The 20,273-nt window shown below is 36.2% G+C and overlaps 1 protein-coding gene across 2 annotated transcripts in view; it reads left to right on the plus strand.

Annotated features, from left to right (window-relative positions):
• Nucleotides 1-20,273, plus strand: part of kcnn3 (potassium intermediate/small conductance calcium-activated channel, subfamily N, member 3) — a 97,230-nt gene that overhangs the window by 71,979 nt on the left and 4,978 nt on the right. For both annotated transcript variants that reach the window (XM_083536749.1, XM_083536750.1), the window contains exons 7-9: nt 4,249-4,359; nt 12,548-12,675; nt 15,276-15,345. In XM_083536749.1, coding sequence (XP_083392875.1) covers nt 4,249-4,359; nt 12,548-12,675; nt 15,276-15,345 — 309 coding nt within the window. The remainder of the gene's footprint in view (nt 1-4,248; nt 4,360-12,547; nt 12,676-15,275; nt 15,346-20,273) is intronic.

The raw sequence follows: 20,273 nt of genomic DNA on the forward strand, positions 1-20,273 counted from the left end.
ATTAATCCTAGTCACTTTTAATGAATTCCAAGAATGTGTTATTCAGTGAGTCTGTGAGCCAAAGATAAAGGATGGTTTGTTAATGCATGAAGGCCTCGATCCAAAATATGGATTGATTCATGGATTTAGAAGAAATTGAAAGCTTTATAACAATGAAAACAGCTAAAGATTTAAGAGTTGCTATAGGAGGACTGGTAGTATAATTTAAAAACTACAATTTTCCGCTTGAAAATGATTATCTTGGGAATTAAATGGGCACTGTTGTATATACAATGTACATATGCCTTAATTAAATTTTTATATATAGATATTTATTTATTGATATTTCTTTACACCTTCTAGTTCTTTTCCAGACACAACAGTGTTATTCATTTACCATTTATACTGTTATTTGTCTAACAGCTACTTATCATATTGACTGGCAATAGCTTGTTAGTTATTTATTTACTGTACACTAAAATTTCTTACTCATTTACTATAATTACTTTATGGAAAAAAGTTAAAAGGCACATGATTAGATTTGTGCATTCTTTTTTATCATCCCATTCCACATTTACTCCCCATTTGCTGTTATAATAACCCCCACTCTTCTGGGAGGATGATCCACTAGATTTTGGAGAGTGTTTGTGCTCAAGATTTGTGATTATTCAGCCACAAGAGAATTAGTAATGTCAGGAACTGATGTAAGGTGAGGAGACCTCCCAAATACAGCAGATGTATTAACTACACTACTCTAATAAAGTGTCAATTATAAAGGTGAAATAAATAAGAATATCATTAAAAAGTGTATTAATTTTAGTAAAACAATAGAAAAAGTAAAACTTGTATATTATATAGATTTATCGTACACAGACTGATATTCACGGGTGTTTTTTTTTAAAATGTTGATGATTTTGGATCACATTTACAAAAACCCACCATTTCTCATAATAATTGAACACTTCATAAAACCAATCAAAAAAACATTTTTAGTGAATTGTTGGCCTTCTGGAAAGTATGTTCATTTACTGTACAGTATATGTACTCAATACTTGGTGGGGGCTCCTTTTGCTTCAATTACAGCCTCAATTTTCCTCTTGACAATAACCACATAGGTTCTCTTTGGGGTTCAGGTCTGGTGAGTTTTATCTGAAAAGACAACTTTGGCCCACTGAGCAACAGTCACCTCTGACGTAAGACACCTCTAATGTTGTCTCTGGTTCAGGAGTGACTTGACACAAGGAATGAGTCAGTTGTAGCCCATGGATACGTCTGTGCATGGTGGATCTTGAAGCACTGACTCCAGCTGCAGTCCACTCTTTGTAAATCTCCCTAAAATCTTGAATGTGCTTCGTTTCACCTTTTTTTACCCCACTTTTTTCCTTCCATTCAACTTTCCATTAATGTGCTTGAAAACAGCACTCTGTGAACAGCAGCTACTTTAGCGATGACCTTTTGTGTTTTACCCTCTATGTGCATGGTGTCAATAATCGTCTTTTGACAACTGTCAAGTCAGCAGTCTTCCCCCATGATTGTGTAGCCTGAACCAGACTGAGACACCGTTTAAAGGCTCAAGAAACCATTGCAGGTGTTTGAATTTAACGAGTCTCCAATGTTGAACTTTTTCACAATGTTCTAATTTTCTGACATACTGAATTTAGGGTTTTCATTAACTGTAAGCCAAAATCAACAAAATTAAAAGAAATAAACACCTAAAATATATCAGACTGTGTGTAATGAATCTATATAATATTGATTCTTTTATTTATCTATATAAAAATGTATTGAGATGCACCTGTATGTGTAAGTAAAGCTGCAGTCACATTAAACTTTCTGCTCCATTCATGCGCACGCATATGTTGGATCGTGAGCATGAATGGAATAAAAATAAATGGAAATCCTGAAGCACAAGCTCAGAGCAAAGAAATTTCACATTTCATTGCAAACCAAGTCCGGTAAACTCTGACCTGCAAATTCATGGGACTGTGTGTGATTGCTAGAAGATGCTAGAAGAGCATGACCTTCTGCTTTGGGAAAATACCCACTGTTAAAAGCATTATACAAATGAAACTGAATTTAATTGACCCTCTTCAGAGAATAAAAGATAAAAAAGCACTGCTTATAACACTGCCACATCATTCCTTTTCATACAGCACAGCTTTAAAAGAATATAAAATTCGCATAAAAAAACCTGCGGGGTTTGCTGTGTTGCTTCACACACAAACAGATCATATCTTTTAAAATTAGCCAGTGATGGCATATTCAGTTGATGCCCATATTCGCTACAGGTTCGCTACAGAAATTTCTCTTGCTGAAAGTCTAGTGTGCGGGTGCAGTCAGCGTTTCAATTCACCCAACAGCTGAAGGTACAACAGGCCACTCTTCCATTCTCTATAACAGGCCAATCTTCCATTCCAACCCATATAAAGCATATCTTTATGTAGCTGACTTTGTGCACAGGGGCATTATCATGGATTTGGGTCTCCTAGTTCAAGTGATGGGAGATTTTCATGCTACGGCATCCGAAGGCATCCTGTACAAATGTGTGCGTCCAACTTTGTGGTAACAGATTGGAAAAGAATCACATATGACTGGAAATGTTAGGTGTCCCAATACTTTTGTCCATATGGCTAAATAAATTAGTTTATTATATAAGAGGGGCGTTAAAGTCAAATCAGGACTTATAAAATAAAAGAAGTTTCAAGGAGTTTCAAGGATTTTAAGGAGCGGAAGCTGCATTTAGTTTTTGACATACTCCTCTGCTACATTAACTAATGCCTGGAAAGATTTGTTAATATGTCGAACCATCCCAGGGCAGCCTGCTTTACTTTGTCACCAGTGCTGATATGCTGCACTTCATCCCATTTTATACCTTAAAATGAAAAGTGACTTGAACGCCCCTGGTATATTTGTTCCTTTGCTACTATATGCTACTATATGCACTTCAGGTAGATGCTGAGTACCTGTATTGTGTAATGACAATAAAATCAATCAATCAATCAATCTATCTATCTATCTATCTATCTATCTATCTATCTATCTATCTATCTATCTATCTATCTATCTATCTATCTATCTATCTATCTATCTATCTATCCATCCATCCATCCATCCATCCATCCATCCATCCATCCATCCATCCATCCATCCATCCATCCATCCATCCATCCATCCATCCATCCACCCCAATACACACACACACACACACACACACACACATTATATATATATATATATATATATATATATATATATATATATATATATATATATATATATATATATATATATTTTTTTTTTTTTTTTTTTATTATTTATTTTTTTTTTTTTATAAAAAAGAGAGAGGAGAGAGAGCGGCAATCATTTTCAGAAGAAAACTATTTTCTGAAACCATATCATATCTTCAGAAACCCTAAAAAAGCTTCCTGGGGAGAGGCATTATGATATCCATCTTCAGAGTGCTTTCGTTGTCTCACCCATTAACCACCACAGGCACAGTGTGAATACAGAGTTTACTCTTACATTTCATTAGCCACTTCTTAAACCAAATCCATTTAGCAAGCTGACAGCCTCATTACACCATCCCACCCCCCCAACCACCAACACCTCCACCACCACTACCGATGTTTTCCCTTTCTCAATTGCCTTTTCTTTCTGCTGTATTTTGTCTTCTTTCTTGCCAAAATTCATTTATTTCTTTCCCCTACGGTGTGTTCTGAACAAGCGCTCTAATTTAGCTTTTATCACTCTGTCACCTCTTTCGCCTCTCTCTGGGGAAAAAGGTCCTGTTTGGTAACATATACATATTGCAAGTATTTGGGCACTGACAGTTTTTGTTATTCATGACATTTTTACCATAAGAATAGCCAGATACCTGGTAATTTTAGCATTCCTAAAATAAAATATATTTGTATAAAGATGCAATTCTTACAACGAGTTTGTGGTAAATGGGACTCCCTATCCAAATCTGCTGCATACATACAACAAGACGGGAAACATCTTAAATTCAGATGGTGCTGTGCTTCTAATTAAGGTCATGCCACTTTTTTTTTACATTTCTGACCTTCATCACTAGCAGAGCTGAGCGTAGGGGTTGGGGGATTTTTTAAAAGGTTTTACCCTCAATTTTTTCTTTCTTTCTCTCATTCATCCCTCATGGAAAATCTGAACAGCTAGAGTTTTTTTTCTGATAATTGTCTTGTTCATTCACACTTCTCTCACTCATTCTCACTCGCTCTCTTTCTCTCTCTTTCCTTCTGTGTCTACCAGGGGGCAGGCTGCACAGCGCTGGTTGTTGCCGTGGTAGCAAGAAAGCTGGAGCTGACCAAGGCTGAGAAGCATGTGCACAACTTCATGATGGACACACAGCTCACAAAAAGGGTATGCACACGTATACACACACACACACACACACACACACACACACACACACACACACACACACACACACACACACACAGTATGCTGTTCATCTCATAGGAAAAAAAGTACATTTTTAAATATATTGGGACTGTAATGATATACAAATATAACCAGAATTTATCTTATAATACACTAAAACCTGGTTGTTTACATGTTTGAGAAGAAATGTAAAAAAGTTATCATAGCATTAAACTTAACCAAATAGCTTTTATATCCCAGTAGTTTAGTATTTGCATTGCTGCTCTGCTATTAACAATTGAAGGACTTCCTGCTAAAAAAAAATATAAGGTTATAAACCGGCACCTATGTGATATTGGGTCAAAAGTCTGTAAAATCCCTTCTCATTTGAGGTAATGTTTCTAGCCCTGTGACTAGCTCCAGAACTTGTGATAGGCCGCAATAAGCCCTAATGTCAACAATTAATTTAGATTTTCAAAAAGAACCATAATATTTTCATTGTATTTTTAATATCTATTGGTGTTATTCCTCATCCCTAAGCAAGAAATACCAATGTGGACACTATTTACACTAGCAATACCTATACTATATTAAGATTCCTAAAAGCACTGTGTTAGGAAGACAACACAAACCAATGTTTCAGTTAGATCACTGTGTTGCGTAACAGGCGCTAGCATAACAGCCCTCTCTCTTCTTCTCTCTCTGAACACCCCTCTATCCTCTCGCTCTCTCTCTCTCTCTTCCCTCTCCCTCCTTTCCTCCCTTCTTCCTTTCAGGTCTGTTTTAATTTTTCATGTAGTTGAAAGTCCCACGTTTCAAAAATAGCTTGCACTATCAAATATGTAGGTTTTATCACAGCCTGAACGGTGGTTAGCGAGGAGAGCCAGCGATCAATAATTTCAACACAGATAAAGATTTAACAATATAAAAAATACAATAAAATAAAACAGAAAAAGCGATTTAAACTGTTTCAGCTGCGAACAGAGAAAGCTAAATGCCGTAAGTGTCTTCAGAGAAAGAAGGAGAGAGAGAGAGAGAGAGAGAGAGAGAGAGAGAGAGAGAGAGAGAGAGAGAGAGAGAGAGAGAGAGAGAGAGAGAGGAGAGAGAGAGAGAGAGAGCGAGGGGGAAAGGGAGTGTGTGAAAGGAATCCATGGTTTTTTTTAGCGTTATTATTTCACACGTAGCCATACAATCTAGTCGGCTGCTACTATGGTTACGAACGCAGTTAATGTCAGAAGAAAATAAATAAATAAATAAATAAATAAATAAATAAATAAATAAATAAATAAATAAATAACCAGAATTTTGAATAAATGAAATGATTACATCACAGAACTGTTGCCCAGGAGATAGTGTTTACCTTGAACTAGATAGAAAAAGAAAAATGGGTGGGTGTTTCCTTCCACTCATCTCGCAGTGATTAACATACTGTACATTTAGAACCAAAGCGAAGATGGCTCATTTCTGGTCGACAAAGCATGCATGCAGATCTGAACAGGAAATAAAGCAAATTAAGCAATGATTAATGCTAACATGGCATTCAAAACTTTAATTCCTGTATATTGTGGGGAAAAAACTCACAAAGTCCTACACAGCTTGATATAAGAAGAAAATGGATTGTATGACATGTACATGTGCCTGGGTTACTCATAATTAAGCAGTTGGTGTAAGTTCATGTGCCTTTTTTTTTGTCTAATTTTAACATTTTTCTTCTTCAGTTTGGCCAATTCACCTTATAGGGCCATTTAGCAAAATCACAAAGAACATACAGAAATCTTCCCTGTAGCTTAATTTTAAGTTCAGTCACTTCTGTATTGACCTTGATGTTACTATGGTTACAGTTGTTTATAAGGCATTGCATTAATTATAGAACTGAGATTATACTAAATTATTTTTGTATGCAAAGGTTCAAGCACTCATACTGTACCTTTCAGCCAATCAGAATAAAAGACTAAGTTCAAATAAAAATATTACTCTTTTAATTATATGATTAAAATGCTTTTTAATGTTTCTTGCACCAAAGCTCAATGGTCTTCTCTTAAACAGGAATTTTCATTCTATGTCTATGTGGGTTTACTCTGGGTTTTTAGTTTTCCTTCCCCTTCCCCAAAACAGCAGATGTATTAACGGACACTACTCTAATTAAATGTAAATGTGTGTATAAGTTTTGTTTTATTTTCTTTCCAAGTTCTGAAGCACAAGAAATTTCACATTTCACTGCGAACTAAGTTTGGTGTGTGATCGCTAGAAGATTTATACATAGCATCATGACCTGCTGCTTTGGGACAATGTCCATTGTTAAAAGCACTATACAAATAAGGTTGAATTGAAACTCTTCAGAAAATATAAGATAGAGCAATCACTGGTTATAGCACTGTCTCATCATTTTGTTTTATAAAAAAAATATATATAAAATCCACATACAAATACATGCCTGGTTTGTGGTGTTGCTTCACACACAAACAGGTCATATATTTTAAAATCAGCAAGTGATGGTATATCTGATTGCTGCCCATATTCACTGCAGGTCCCCAAATAAATTTTTCCTGCTGAAATTCTAGTGTGACTGCATTCTAAGCGTCTGTGGTGTCCTGAGATGGACTGGCGTCACATCTAGGGTATTTTATTCCCACCTTGTTTCTTAGATTCTACACGACTCTGCCCACTGACAGGATGAAGGATAGAATGTACTCAAATTCTAAAGCACTCATTTCAAAGTCTTTTTTCTCCAGCTAAGTAGCTTTGTGGTCTCCCAGCCCTGTTCGTGCCTCTTAGTGTAACTTGAGCAAGCTGTCAGGACTACTCTATGAAGATATGCCAATAGAACTGAGCTTTTCTCACCCACAGGGACTAGTTAAAATATAATTCTGAAACTTCAGTTTTTGGACCCTTTGGCACAATCACTAAAGCATTTGCATATCTGAAGTGTCTATATATATATATATATAGACACTTCAGATATGCAAATGCTTTAGTATATATATATATCCTATTGAACATTGATGTTTAAAAAGCACATACAAATCCACAAACCTTTGTCTATATAATGCATGTTTTTATGGGTGCAACTATCAAACTGTAATGTTAATTTTCTTTCTGTCAGGAATTATATCCTTTGACATGGTTGAATGCCTTTCCAGAGTTTTGCCCATAATTAGTGCCTTTCTGGTTTTTGGCCACAGTGCTTTTACTCTCTCTGTGTTATCTGGCTTTTCACCACACTATCTGCTTTCTTAGTTGTTTAGCTTGAGGTTTCCTTGATGTGCTTTGCATATTTCACAAACAAGCATTCTTTTAGCGGTGCATCTGTCATGTAAAATCCAGAAGTTCCAGCAGTCCAGCAATTCCTTTTGTAGGTACCAACTTCTTCATGTTGTCAGCCATGCTGTTATGTTGCCAGACATAACATGGAAGCTGAAAAGCTGCCTAGTTTTAACTATTATTGTTTTAATAGTGTGTCTTTCAGGGAGAATTCAAGCTGGAACAACATGGGTATGCAATCTTTTAGCCTAACCTACAGAATGTATTTAGTATCACAGAACACGTGAAGTCGCCTGTAAAAACAGATTGTAGGAACGTTTTAATCATTCATGATTTAAAATCGTCATATCTCTCACCCCCTAGTGCTACGCAAATGATATGTTTTCCATTCACAGTCATCATCATTTCCTCTTAGAAGAATGAAGGAACCCCTGCTGGGAGCCTTTTTTTTTTTTTTTTTTTTTTTTTTTTTTTTTTTTTTGCAGAGGAGCTTTGTGATAAAACAACTGATTTGTCTTGCATCCTTTATAAATAGAAGCAAAGTGGAAAAAAACATCACTTCTCACAGTACTTTGTTTCAAAGTATACATCTTATTCAGCACTGACAGGAGCATTACCCTCTATCTAAATACGGCATAATGAAAAATGTGTTTTTGGGAAACTGTTGGCTTTATGAAATGTAATTATCATTATGAGATCTGACTGACAGCCAGGCAATATAAATATATATATATATATATATATATATAATTAATTAATATTATTTATTTATTAATTTTTTGCCTAGAATCTTGTACTATTGATAATAATAAATATATTAAATCATGACAATTAAAGAATAATTTGAGACTACCAATTTGCATATGCATATATAATAACTAATTCATGAATGTTATTTGCTCATTAAAAAAAAAAGATGTTAAAACTTTAGCACATTATTCTGTATATTAACTTATATATATTGGTCATATCCATTATTTATCCTATATGTTTAAATTCATTACACATTACAATAAATGTGATTGAAATAAATAAATAGCAGTTTTTAGATAAATGATGCATTGACAGTTTCACTTTCAGAGAAATTGGAATAAAATCTTTCAATGCAATTTTGTTTTGGGCTGTGACCAAATTAAAGGCTATAAAATGCTAAAATGTATTTAAAAAAAATGGTCCGGGGTCCAGACAGCAGGATATTTTGTGTCTAAATCTGAATATTTTTGGCAGGAACTATACTTTCTTTTTTGTGAGAATACATCTAAGTGTATTACCTGCTGTAGATCTTTATGGAATTATATTCACTGAGTGAAAATACATCAAATATTTGGCCATATTGTGTCTGAAATGGCAGTCAAACTTTATCTTTTCTTATTTGTATCTAATGTAGATAGTGTTTTAAAGCAAAACCTCTGCCGTGCTGACATTGAGCACAGCAACATATTTGCTTGTAAGTTCTAAATGAATGTGCTGCCTTACTAAATACCGGTAACCATAGTAACGTGCATTTACAGTTGCATGCGGATTGAGACAGCTGCTGTAAACATTTCCTAATGACCTTACCTAATGACCTTGGATGGATTTGGCATGTCATTTCATTTATACGGTGATTGTGATAAATGGGCCGAGGGACAAGATTGAGTTGTAATTCGAACATACTGCTACAATGGCATGAGACTAGATAAGGATTCATTCTCTTTTAAATCTTATACCATCTGAGGGAGTTTTTCTTGCAATTGTCACTCACTCATTAGGGATAAACTAAGGGAGAAGAGCCTGGATGAACTTAGAGACTCATAAGTGTAAAACGTCATAAATATTCACAAATCTACAGTATTTATTTCTGTAAAGCTGCTTAGGACCATGTCCATTGTTAAAAGCACTATGCAAATTACACTGAATTGAAATGAATCGAATCGGATTTAATTGAATTGGACAAACCAGAGGAGAAAACATTAAAATGCAAAACATAATGAAAAGCATCAGCTTCATTATTAGTGTAGATGTTTCACACAATCTCTCTCCCTCTCTCATAGTTTTTTTTTATGAATTAAAAATAAGGTCATCTTATTGCACTACTTTATCTCTCTGAACAGTTTTTTTGTTGTTGTTTATTCAGTCAGTTTTGCACTGCCATCATCAACAACAACTCGTCCATTCTGGCAAATGACCATGGTTAAGTGGTATAATTCACAGCTAGGTGTGTTACACCATTTTAATGTACTCTGCCATTATTCATCTTCACGTCCTGCATTTAAATGGTGTACTGTACATCTAGTCGTAGATTATCCTTCACATGATGACAGCATACCCTTTTTCACATGATATTTGTCAGTGTTTGGGGGATGGCAATGACAACACAAAGCATGTTACTGTAATTAAGTAATATAGCAGAAACCGGGAATGACAAATAAGGCAATACGAAACATGTTCCTGTACATAGGTAACACAGCCTTAGAACAAAAATGGGTGAGTGCTTCTTCCACCTTTTTTTCACTGATTAACATAAAGTACATTTTAAATCAGTTAGCGAAGCTAGCTCTCAAACACGCACACACATACAAAATTCTATGAAATGTATTGCAATGCATATTACATTTGGAAATTTGATTCAGCCCATTCTGTGATGAATGAAGGTGAATCCAGGAATCCATTAAAGGAATGTTGGTGCATATAACATAATTCTATCCAAAAACAAAAGAAAAACCTTAGCCTATAGGTGAGCATGCTCCTGTTTTCTTCACAGCTGCTTATCAGATAGTAAGTTGATTGATTTCTTTATCAGTAGCTAAAGAACAGATCATGATTCTGGCTTGAAGGGCTCAGTAACACACAACAGAGAGACATATACTGTACATTCTTTACTACTGCATTATCTGTGTAAAGCTGCTTTGAGACAATGTCCATTGTTAAAAGCGCAATACAAATAAAAATGAATTAAAATTAAATTGAGATAGATGCAATCAGCTAGCTTCCCTCTCTAGGTGTAATTTTTTTTTTATGATATTCATGTGCAGACAATGACATCACATAACTTGTTACAATATTTAAGCAATGTTACATGAGCAAAAGTAATAATGTGTTGATTATCAATACGGATGTAATTATAAATGAACACACTAGTATGTCTGAATATTTGATTCTAATTGGCTGAAAGGTGGGTAGTTTGCAGTCCGTTTAAAGACTTTTCCTAATGAATGTGCCGCCATAATAAACAGCTGTGACCAAAGCTACAAACAAATACAATTCTGAAAAGAGTGAGACAGTATTTGAAAATATTTCCCAATGGCCTTACTAAGCTAATAGGATTATTTGTTGATTTTACATTGAATATGGTGATCTTCATAAATGGGCCAAGATAAATTTAATGACTGGAAAAGAAAATGAGAAATCTAAAAAAAAATGGGTACAAGGAGTTAACATCAACAGCTTCATTGTAATTAGACACCACACATATACAAGATACACACACACACACACACACACACACACACACACACACACACACACACACACACACACACTTTCTCTTCTTCTCCCTCTCTCTATCTCTAATAACAATTTAGTAAAACAATTTGAAAAGAAATGAATCTTAATACATGACTTCAGAGCAGCACAATTCTAGACCTTATGAACATTATATCGAAAATCCACATTTTTTTAATTGTACAGTGAGTTTTGAAATAAGAGCTTTACCTTATCACTGCTGGAAAAATACCATTTTATAAGCAGCTAGGCTGGCATTACATTACCATTTTAATGCACTCCTAACTTGTAATGCAAACCTAACTATAGATTACCAACACAAAATATCTTATCACAGTTTTATGATTGCAGCTTTTATCTTATCACTGAACAGCATCTCATGCTTTTTATATAGTATAGAATTAGTGGAATGCTGTAGAAATGTTATGTAATGTCTACAAGATGACTTACTTATCTCCTTTTTTTGGACCAAAAAAAAAAAAAAACGCAGAATCTAAAGAACTAAAGAAACTTTGCAAAGCACACTGACTGTTACAAAGCACTTCAGGCTCCTTCTATAAAATGTTATATAAATGTCACTTGGATTATGTGTGTATGTACCTGTTACTATAGAAACAATAACCTATTAGAGCCAGCACATTAATATAAATCAATGCTTCATGCCTGAACTTCTATCCGAGCTGACCTGTAATATAAATATAATTCGCCACTTCTGACCAATCAGATTTAATTTCAGTGTGTCACAGTGTGTATTACGCTGTAACAATCAACACCGGACCTGGTCGCTTCTAAATGTCTTTCTCTCTCTATCCGATTAATAGTGTGAGGTAAAGGCTGAAGGCTAACGCTTGTATTATTAAAAACCCTGACCTCTGCTATTAAATCAAAATACTGTCATGCTAAATCTGAAGCTAAGTAAAAAAAAAGCCATGTGCCATGCGGCAGCCAGAGGAACACTGCCAATTCAGGATGTTAATAAATATGGGAAGCTTCTGTCTTCCCTGCACCGTGCTTTTAAAGTCTTCGCAATCAATTTTTTTTTTTTCCCTTGAACCGTTTTTCTATTTAGTTAATTAATCAGTGGCAGTGAGATATGTCAGTGGCATTAACCTAGTGTACAGAAGAAAAAGTCGATTTGAACTGGAATCACAAATGGGTCCTTAAAAAAAAACGCAAATGGATTCTGATTATTATCATATTTCATTCGTCATAATGGATATTACAGCTATAACAGACACTTCCATCTGATAATATTGTCCTGCTCAGCAGATCTTAAATGGAAAAAAAGAAGCAGCGCTATCAAGATCTGCCAAGGCGAGAATGGTTTCGCTGTTTGCCTGTGTACATGCTTCACGAGTGTGCTTACACGGTCTTCTCTCTCGAGATCTTCGTCTCGGGTGCGAGCTGTTGCTAAAGGCGTTGTTATGGCATTGTGTGCTTACAGATAAAGAATGCAGCAGCCAACGTTCTCCGGGAAACATGGCTGATCTACAAACACACCAAGCTGATGAAGAAGATCGACCACTCACGCGTGCGCAAGCACCAGAGGAAATTCCTGCAAGCCATCCACCAGTGAGAAAAACAAAACAAAACATACACGCTTACACGCTCAGCGCTGGACTCCTTTTTCCAAGCATCACACTTATCATCATTAACATCACAGTATTGATTCTATCAGACATTCGCACGTGTCCAAACAATAACTAGAACATAACATAATTTCAAATTAAGCAAACGGGGCAGCACAATCGATCTCCTTTGTGTACGTGTTATTTATGCTATAGTTTGGCATTTTCACTCTGGCACAAAAGTATGCGAGTTGCGTTCAGAGTGCTTTAGCAGCAGTTAGCCTGCCTGACCTAACAGCAGGAGTGATCCCTGTGCCTGAAGATCTACATAGCTGAAAAGGTCAGCCCCCTTATCCCAAATGCCAACACTCCTGATCACTCTAATTAGGTACACTGATCATCTGGATCAAAGGGGTCCCATTAGCTGTAAGGTCCCCAGGATTATACAAAGTGCCTTCATCAAGCTCTGCCATGACTGTTTGTATACATTTCACCTTATTCACTTGAGTGGCCTCTTATAAATCATGAATGCAAAGCTCTTGCTAGCAAGGTATCTGGCAAGGTTGATTACTTTTTATTAAAATTGCTTCATCTTGATAACATTCTAGATTTTTTTTAACCTGCTACCTTGTTAACTAGATTTCAAAGTGAGCTGGTAACTTGATTTGAATTCGATTTCAAATCCCAGCACTACCAAGCTGCCACCGCTGGGCTCTTAAACAAGGCCCTTAAAACTTTACTGCTCAGTTGTATATATATGAAGTCATTTGTTGGTGATATGAGCCTGCCAAATGTCGTAAATGTAAACGTATAACTCCAGAAAATTGGTTGATCCCCAGTTGCTGGATTTATACCTTATCTACACATTTTATGCAGTTGACCACACTCCTTCACATTCCAGTCCACTGACCTCTGTGAGGTAGCAGGCATAATGTTGTACAAATGTTCAAATGGCTTTTCTGTTTTTCTGTAAATCTATTTGACAGTGGGTTATTGGAAAACCAATTCCTATTTCTTAGACATATGCCTACACTTTCTACAGATTACAGTCTGTACAGTCTATCAGTGCTCACACTGATAGATTCTTACCTAAGGGAAATCATTGTTTGTGTCCTGCTTGCCAGGCCTATGTGTGACTCGCTATGTATACAGTACAGTTTGAACTGTATATGAACGCTTTATTCAGATGGAACAGACAATGCGTTTTAAATGAATACAAATACAGATGGGCACAGCCGGAGGCATGTTCAGGGATTGATTTGTGTTTGTTCTTTTTTCGTTTCTTTTTTTAAGAAAGCTTGAGATTTTTACTTTGTTGTTGAGCTCTAAAGAAAAGCTCGTCAAAGCTAGAAAGCAGGGTTGCTAGGTTTCCCATCACAACTACAATTGAAACCTTGGAATGGAAAAACAAGATAACAATGTGTGCATTTATGAACTGCAATATATAGAGAAAATACATAAACGATTTACATGGAACCTGTTAAGGATAAGTCTGAGATATTTATAAAAGATGCTTTGTCCGATTTGTACTTTGCCTTACTGTGCTCCAAATAAAAGTTAGTTTTCTACCATTTTTGAACAAACAAATTAAATATGCTTTTCATGAGCAAATGTTTTTTTTATTATTATTATTATTAAAAGAGAATCGTTTTAGAAGTAGCATGATAGAAATATTCAACATGATAGACCTATTTTACATCGTAGAAGTATTCAAATAAATTGCTGTCTAAAGGATTCACCCCATTCCGACTTGCAGTCCATTGTGCTGCAGCTTTATTGTAGATTGTAATATTGTGGAAAACGTTACCTTTTCTAAATTTTGGTATTTGACTATTCAATCAATATCAGAAACAGAATCAGGTTTTTTGGCCAAGTGTGTTTACATAACATTTAGCTTAGACTATACAAGACAATATAGAAAAAATGAGTATTAATTAGAACACAATATATGTAGTTCTTCTGCAAACTGTTACCCCAAAGTTGGGGCACATAATTATACAAGATGTCTTTTGATGCAGCATTTAATCTTCCCTTCATTTGAACTTGGAGACCCAAACCTGTTCAAGCCTCTGTGCACAAAGTGAGCTCCATGAAGATATTGTGTACATGGTTCGGAGTGGAAGATCTCCTGCTATAGAGCTCTGACATAAACCCTATTGAACATCTTTGGGATGAATTGGAACATCAGCTGCACCCCAGGCATCCTTACCCAACATCAGTACCTGACTTTACTAATACCCTTGTGGCTGAAATCTAGCCAAGGACACTACAAAATCTAGTGAAACATCTTCCTAGAAGAGTGGAGTTTATTATAAAAGCAAATGTAGAATAAACATGGAATGGAATGTTCAAAAAGTACATACAAACCTTATGTTCGTTTTTCCACAAACGTTTGACCATGTAGTTTAAGGGCACTGCATTGAACTCAGTATACAGTGTCAGTAAGCACACTTTCATACATCAGCTTTTAGTTTAAATATGTAGAAGTCCATGAACTTATTTATAGTTTTATGCTTTACATTTTGAATGTTGGAGATGTTGGTCAGGACACTGCCATGAAATATTGCAATAACACATTGTGTGTGTCCGTGTCTGCGTTTACAGACTTCGAAGTGTCAAAATGGAGCAAAGAAAACTGAGTGACCAGGCAAATACCCTGGTTGACCTCTCGAAGGTGAGAGCACACCGAACCACATAATCCTTCACCACACACACCTAAATTTTTTTTTGCATATCGACATCTCTTGATTTATGGAGCATTCTCCCAAATGCTCTGATTGTGTCCCACCTCAACATGTATACAAGCATAGATTTGATTTTATCATAGACTATCATTATCCTTGTTACCTCCAAGGTGAAACACACACACACACACACACACACACACACACACACACACACACACGTAGCGCTTCCTGCACAAATATATTTCAGTAATTCTGTTTCCCTGTTGACCTGCTTGTTTCTGTGGCTTTGCGTCTCCTAGCAACCAGAAACTGTGTTAAAGCGGAGATGTCAGTGGGAGTGTGTGGAGAGACATGGAGAGGGAGAGGGAGAGAAAGAGAGAGAGAGAGAGAAAGAGAAATAGAGAATGAACAAGATTTGTTTAAATACAGCAAGTTCACAGTGTGAGATTCATGGGAAAGCGAGACAGAGAGAATGCTACAGAATGTTGGAATTCATATATGCTTGTGTCTAAGATGGAAATCAAGTGATCGGTATGACTGTGTGCCACTAAGTATGCCGTATATTGCCTTTGTCGACATCCTTTTGACCTGTTTTCCTTCAGGGAATCCCCATCATCGCCATCTTAAGGTCTCTGCTAAGCTAAAGCTGTTGACCTCAGGAGCAAATACCCAGATTATACTTTTTTTTTCAGGACAGCAAAAATTCACTTTACTAGGAACACCTGCACATTTATGCTGTTATCTAATCAGCCAATCATGAAGCAGCAGCACAATGCATGCAATCATGCAGATGCCGTTCGGAAAAGTGCCACAATTAAGCACTTTGAACTGCTGTAGTGAGCAGAAACACATCTCAGAACACACAAAACATCAAGGTGGGTGAAAGTAAAAAAAAGTGTGCATGCTGGGCTGCTTTTCTGCTTATCATATTTGTGAAGAATCATGTCTGACATCTATGGCTTATTTTTCTTCTGCCCTGAATTTTCAACAAGGTGTCTCCACCAACAGAAGTGTCACTGAATTGATGTTTTTAGTTTTTTGCACCATTTTGTGTGGAATTCTCAACAGATCAGCAAATTCTAAAATATTCCAATTATCCATTTTGCAACCAAGAGATCTTGTCCCCCCCCCCCCCCCCATTTTGTATAATTCTATCAATGGCTGGATAGCCGTATTAACAAGAAGCTGTGTCAACAATTTTTTTTATTAAAAAGAGTTAATTCAGCAATTTACATGAAGCCAGACATTGGTATCAACAAAACAAATCTGCACCGGTAAAGGAATCATGATATATTTAATAAAGTGAAATAGGCCAAGAAAAAAATTATTAAACTTGTTCAGAAAAAGCAGTACAGTCAATCCCCGATAAACCACGATTCGGAACTCGCAGCTCAAAAAATTAATGGGATCCCATATGGAACCTAGCTAACAGCAAGTTGCGGATTATCTTCAAATTCTCTGGAATCTGCAGTGGGACCGAATGTTTAGGAACGTTAGAAATAACATTTTAAACTATCTTTTCACTAACAAATTCCATAAAATCTTTGAAAACACTAATGTATTAAAGGTGACAATGTCTAGACGAATTCACTAAGGTACTATAGGGGCTACGGGGGTGCGTCCAAAATCCGCAGATTTTCAAATCTTAATTGTAAGTTTTCCCTAATGAGCAATCCAGCGGTGACTGTGGTCAAGAAAAAACTCACTTAGATGCCCTGCCTTGGTGTACAGTGGTCTTCAGAATCCAAAGGGGGTTACGTTTTAAGACCCCCCCCACGAGTTCCATTCCACATTCTTTTATTACCGCGTTATCTCTGTAAAGCTACTTTGAGTCTACTACTTTGATGTTAAAAATCGCTATACAAATTCATTACATGCACGCTTACCCCGGAAGGCTCCACCATTATTGAAGAATAGGTACGATGAATTAAAAATGGTCTTGGAGGAGCTCTTTCAATAGCTTTATTGAGTAAATCAGATACAATATATACACACACATATATATATATATATATATATATATATATATATATATATATATATGCAGCAATAAAAAGAGGTAACATTTCCAGCACATGCAAAACTGTTTTGCAAATATATATACAGTGAGGAAAATATGTATTTGAACACCCTGCTATTTTTCAAGTTCTCCCACTTAGAAATCATGGAGGGGTCTGAAATTGTCATCGTAGGTGCATGTCCACTGTGTGAGACATAATCTAAAAAAAAAATCCAGAAATCACAATGTATGATTTTTAAACTATTTATTTGAATGATACAGCTGCAAATAAGTATTTGAACACCTGTCTATCAGCTAGAATTCTGACCCTCAAAGACCTGTTAGTCTGCCTTTAAAATGTCCACCTCCACTACATTTATTATCCTAAATTAGATGCACCTGTTTGAGGTCGTTAGCTGCATAAAGACACCTGTCCACCCCATACAATCAGTAAGAATCCAACTACTAACATGGCCAAGACCAAAGAGCTGTCCAAAGACACTAGAGACAAAATTGTACACCTCCACAAGGCTGGAAAGGGCTACGGGGAAATTGCCAAGCAGCTTGGTGAAAAAAGGTCCACTGTTGGAGCAATCGTTAGAAAATGGAAGAAGCTAAACATGACTGTCAATCTCCCTCGGACTGGGGCTCCATGCAAGATCTCACCTCGTGGGGTCTCAATGATCCTACAGAAGGTGAGAAATCAGCCCAGAACTACACGGGAGGAGCTGGTCAATGACCTGAAAAGAGCTGGGACCACCGTTTCCAAGGTTACTGTTGGTAATACACTAAGACGTCATGGTTTGAAATCATGCATGGCACGGAAGGTTCCTTTGCTTAAACCAGCACATGTCCAGGCACATCTTAAGTTTGCCAATGACCATTTGGATGATCCAGAGGAGTCATGGGAGAAAGTCATGTGGTCAGATGAGACCAAAATAGAACTTTTGGGTCATAATTCCACTAAACGTGTTTGGAGGAAGAAGAATGATGAGTACCATTCCAAGAACACCATCCCTACTGTGAAGCATGGGGGTGGTAGCATCATGCTTTGGGGGTGTTTTTTTGCACATGGGACAGGGCGACTGCACTGTATTAAGGAGAGGATGACCGGGGCCATGCATTGCGAGATTTTGGGGAACAACCTCCTTCCCTCAGTTAGATCATTGAAGATGGGTTTAGGCTGGGTCTTCCAACATGACAATGACCCGAAGCACACAGCCAGGATACCCAAGGAGTGGCTCTGTAAGAAGTATATCAAGGTTCTGGCGTGGCCTAGCCAGTCTCCAGACCTAAACCCAATAGAGAATCTTTGGAGGGAGCTCAAACTCCGTGTTTCTCAGCGACAGGCCAGAAACCTGACTGATCTAGAGAAGATCTGTATGGAGGAGTGGGCCAAAATCCCTCCTGCAGTGTGTGCAAACCTGGTGAAAAACTACAGGAAACGTTTGACCTCTGTAATTGCAAACAAAGGCTACTGTACCAAATATTAACATTGACTTTCTAAGGTGTTTAAATACTTATTTGCAGCTGTATCATACAAATAAATAGTTTAAAAATCATACATTGTGATTTCTGGATTTTTATTTTTAGATTATATCTCTCACAGTGGACATGCACCTACGATGACAATCTCAGACCCCTCCATGATTTCTAAGTGGGAGAACTTGCAAAATAGCAGGGTGTTCAAATACTTATTTTCCTCACTGTATATATATATATATATATATATACTATGCCAAGGATGTTTCCTTCTAGTTCTTCTATCTATGGTCCTTTCCCTCTTTAATTCACACACAACCTGTTTAAAAAAATGGTCTCAGCGGGGATATGGCACTGATTAATAATAATCATACATCATGTTTTCCGTATTTTATAATTCACAATACCATCCAAAAGAAGTCCTTTAATCTTTTGTCCAATTCTTTTTTTTTTTTTATCCAATACCATATAGTTTTCTCGTTTATATATTAATATAATATTCAATCCTATCTTTGCGACTTTTTGCTATATCTCCTCTGAGTGTTGACAGTGTATCAGGAGGTGTTCAATGGTTTCGTCCTCAGTACAATTGTTAATAGGACATTCTTTAGTTGTTACAGAACAGCTCCATTTCACAACACAACATACTGCTAGTCTGCCTACGCTTATTAACCACGCCACATCACGAACATTTTCGGAGATATATTGTGCAATAACTTTCTGAATACACTGTTCACTTTTTGCCGTTTAAAGGTATTTATGTTTATATAACCCCAGTGTTCACATTGTCAGTGAACACTGGGGTTTTGCTGGATGAATTTACCCAGTCAATAGTTTAATGGTACATATTTATATATTTTATCTCCATATGTTAATTTATAGAATGGTATATTTTTGTCTTCCTTTTCTCTTCTTTTTCAACCTAAATTAATTTTCCCCCTTTCCAATCTGCATCCCTGTTTATTGCCTGTGTTACATTTTTATGGAAAGTTATTAATCATTTATTGCCACGCTCGACTGCGTTAAGACCTCCTAGTTCTTTTAGTTTACACAAAAGCTATCTTGTAGTTACTTCTCTGTTATTTCCCCAAATAAATCTTACACAGATTTTATTTAGTTTTGCAATGCATTTTTTACTGGGTGGAAAGATTGTAGCTAAAAATAAAAGTTTAGGTAGAATATATCTTTTATTAACTTGGAGTCTGGTTTTATAATTAGATAATTACCATATTTAAATTTTTGTTTTAATTTTCTATTCTTTTTTCCCAAAATTGGTGTCTACACACTTACTGTTTTAAATCGAAATTCCAAGCAATCCAATGTCTTGTTTTACTTCTATATTTATTGGTGGGGTGGTGGAAATCTCTTCGTATTCTTTGAATACTTTATTTATTTTATCCAATTCATTTTGATTCTTTACAAAGACTGTTGTGT

This window comes from Silurus aristotelis, assembly GCF_946808225.1.
Source record: "Silurus aristotelis genome assembly, chromosome: 1".
NCBI classification, from domain to species: Eukaryota; Metazoa; Chordata; class Actinopteri; order Siluriformes; family Siluridae; genus Silurus; species Silurus aristotelis.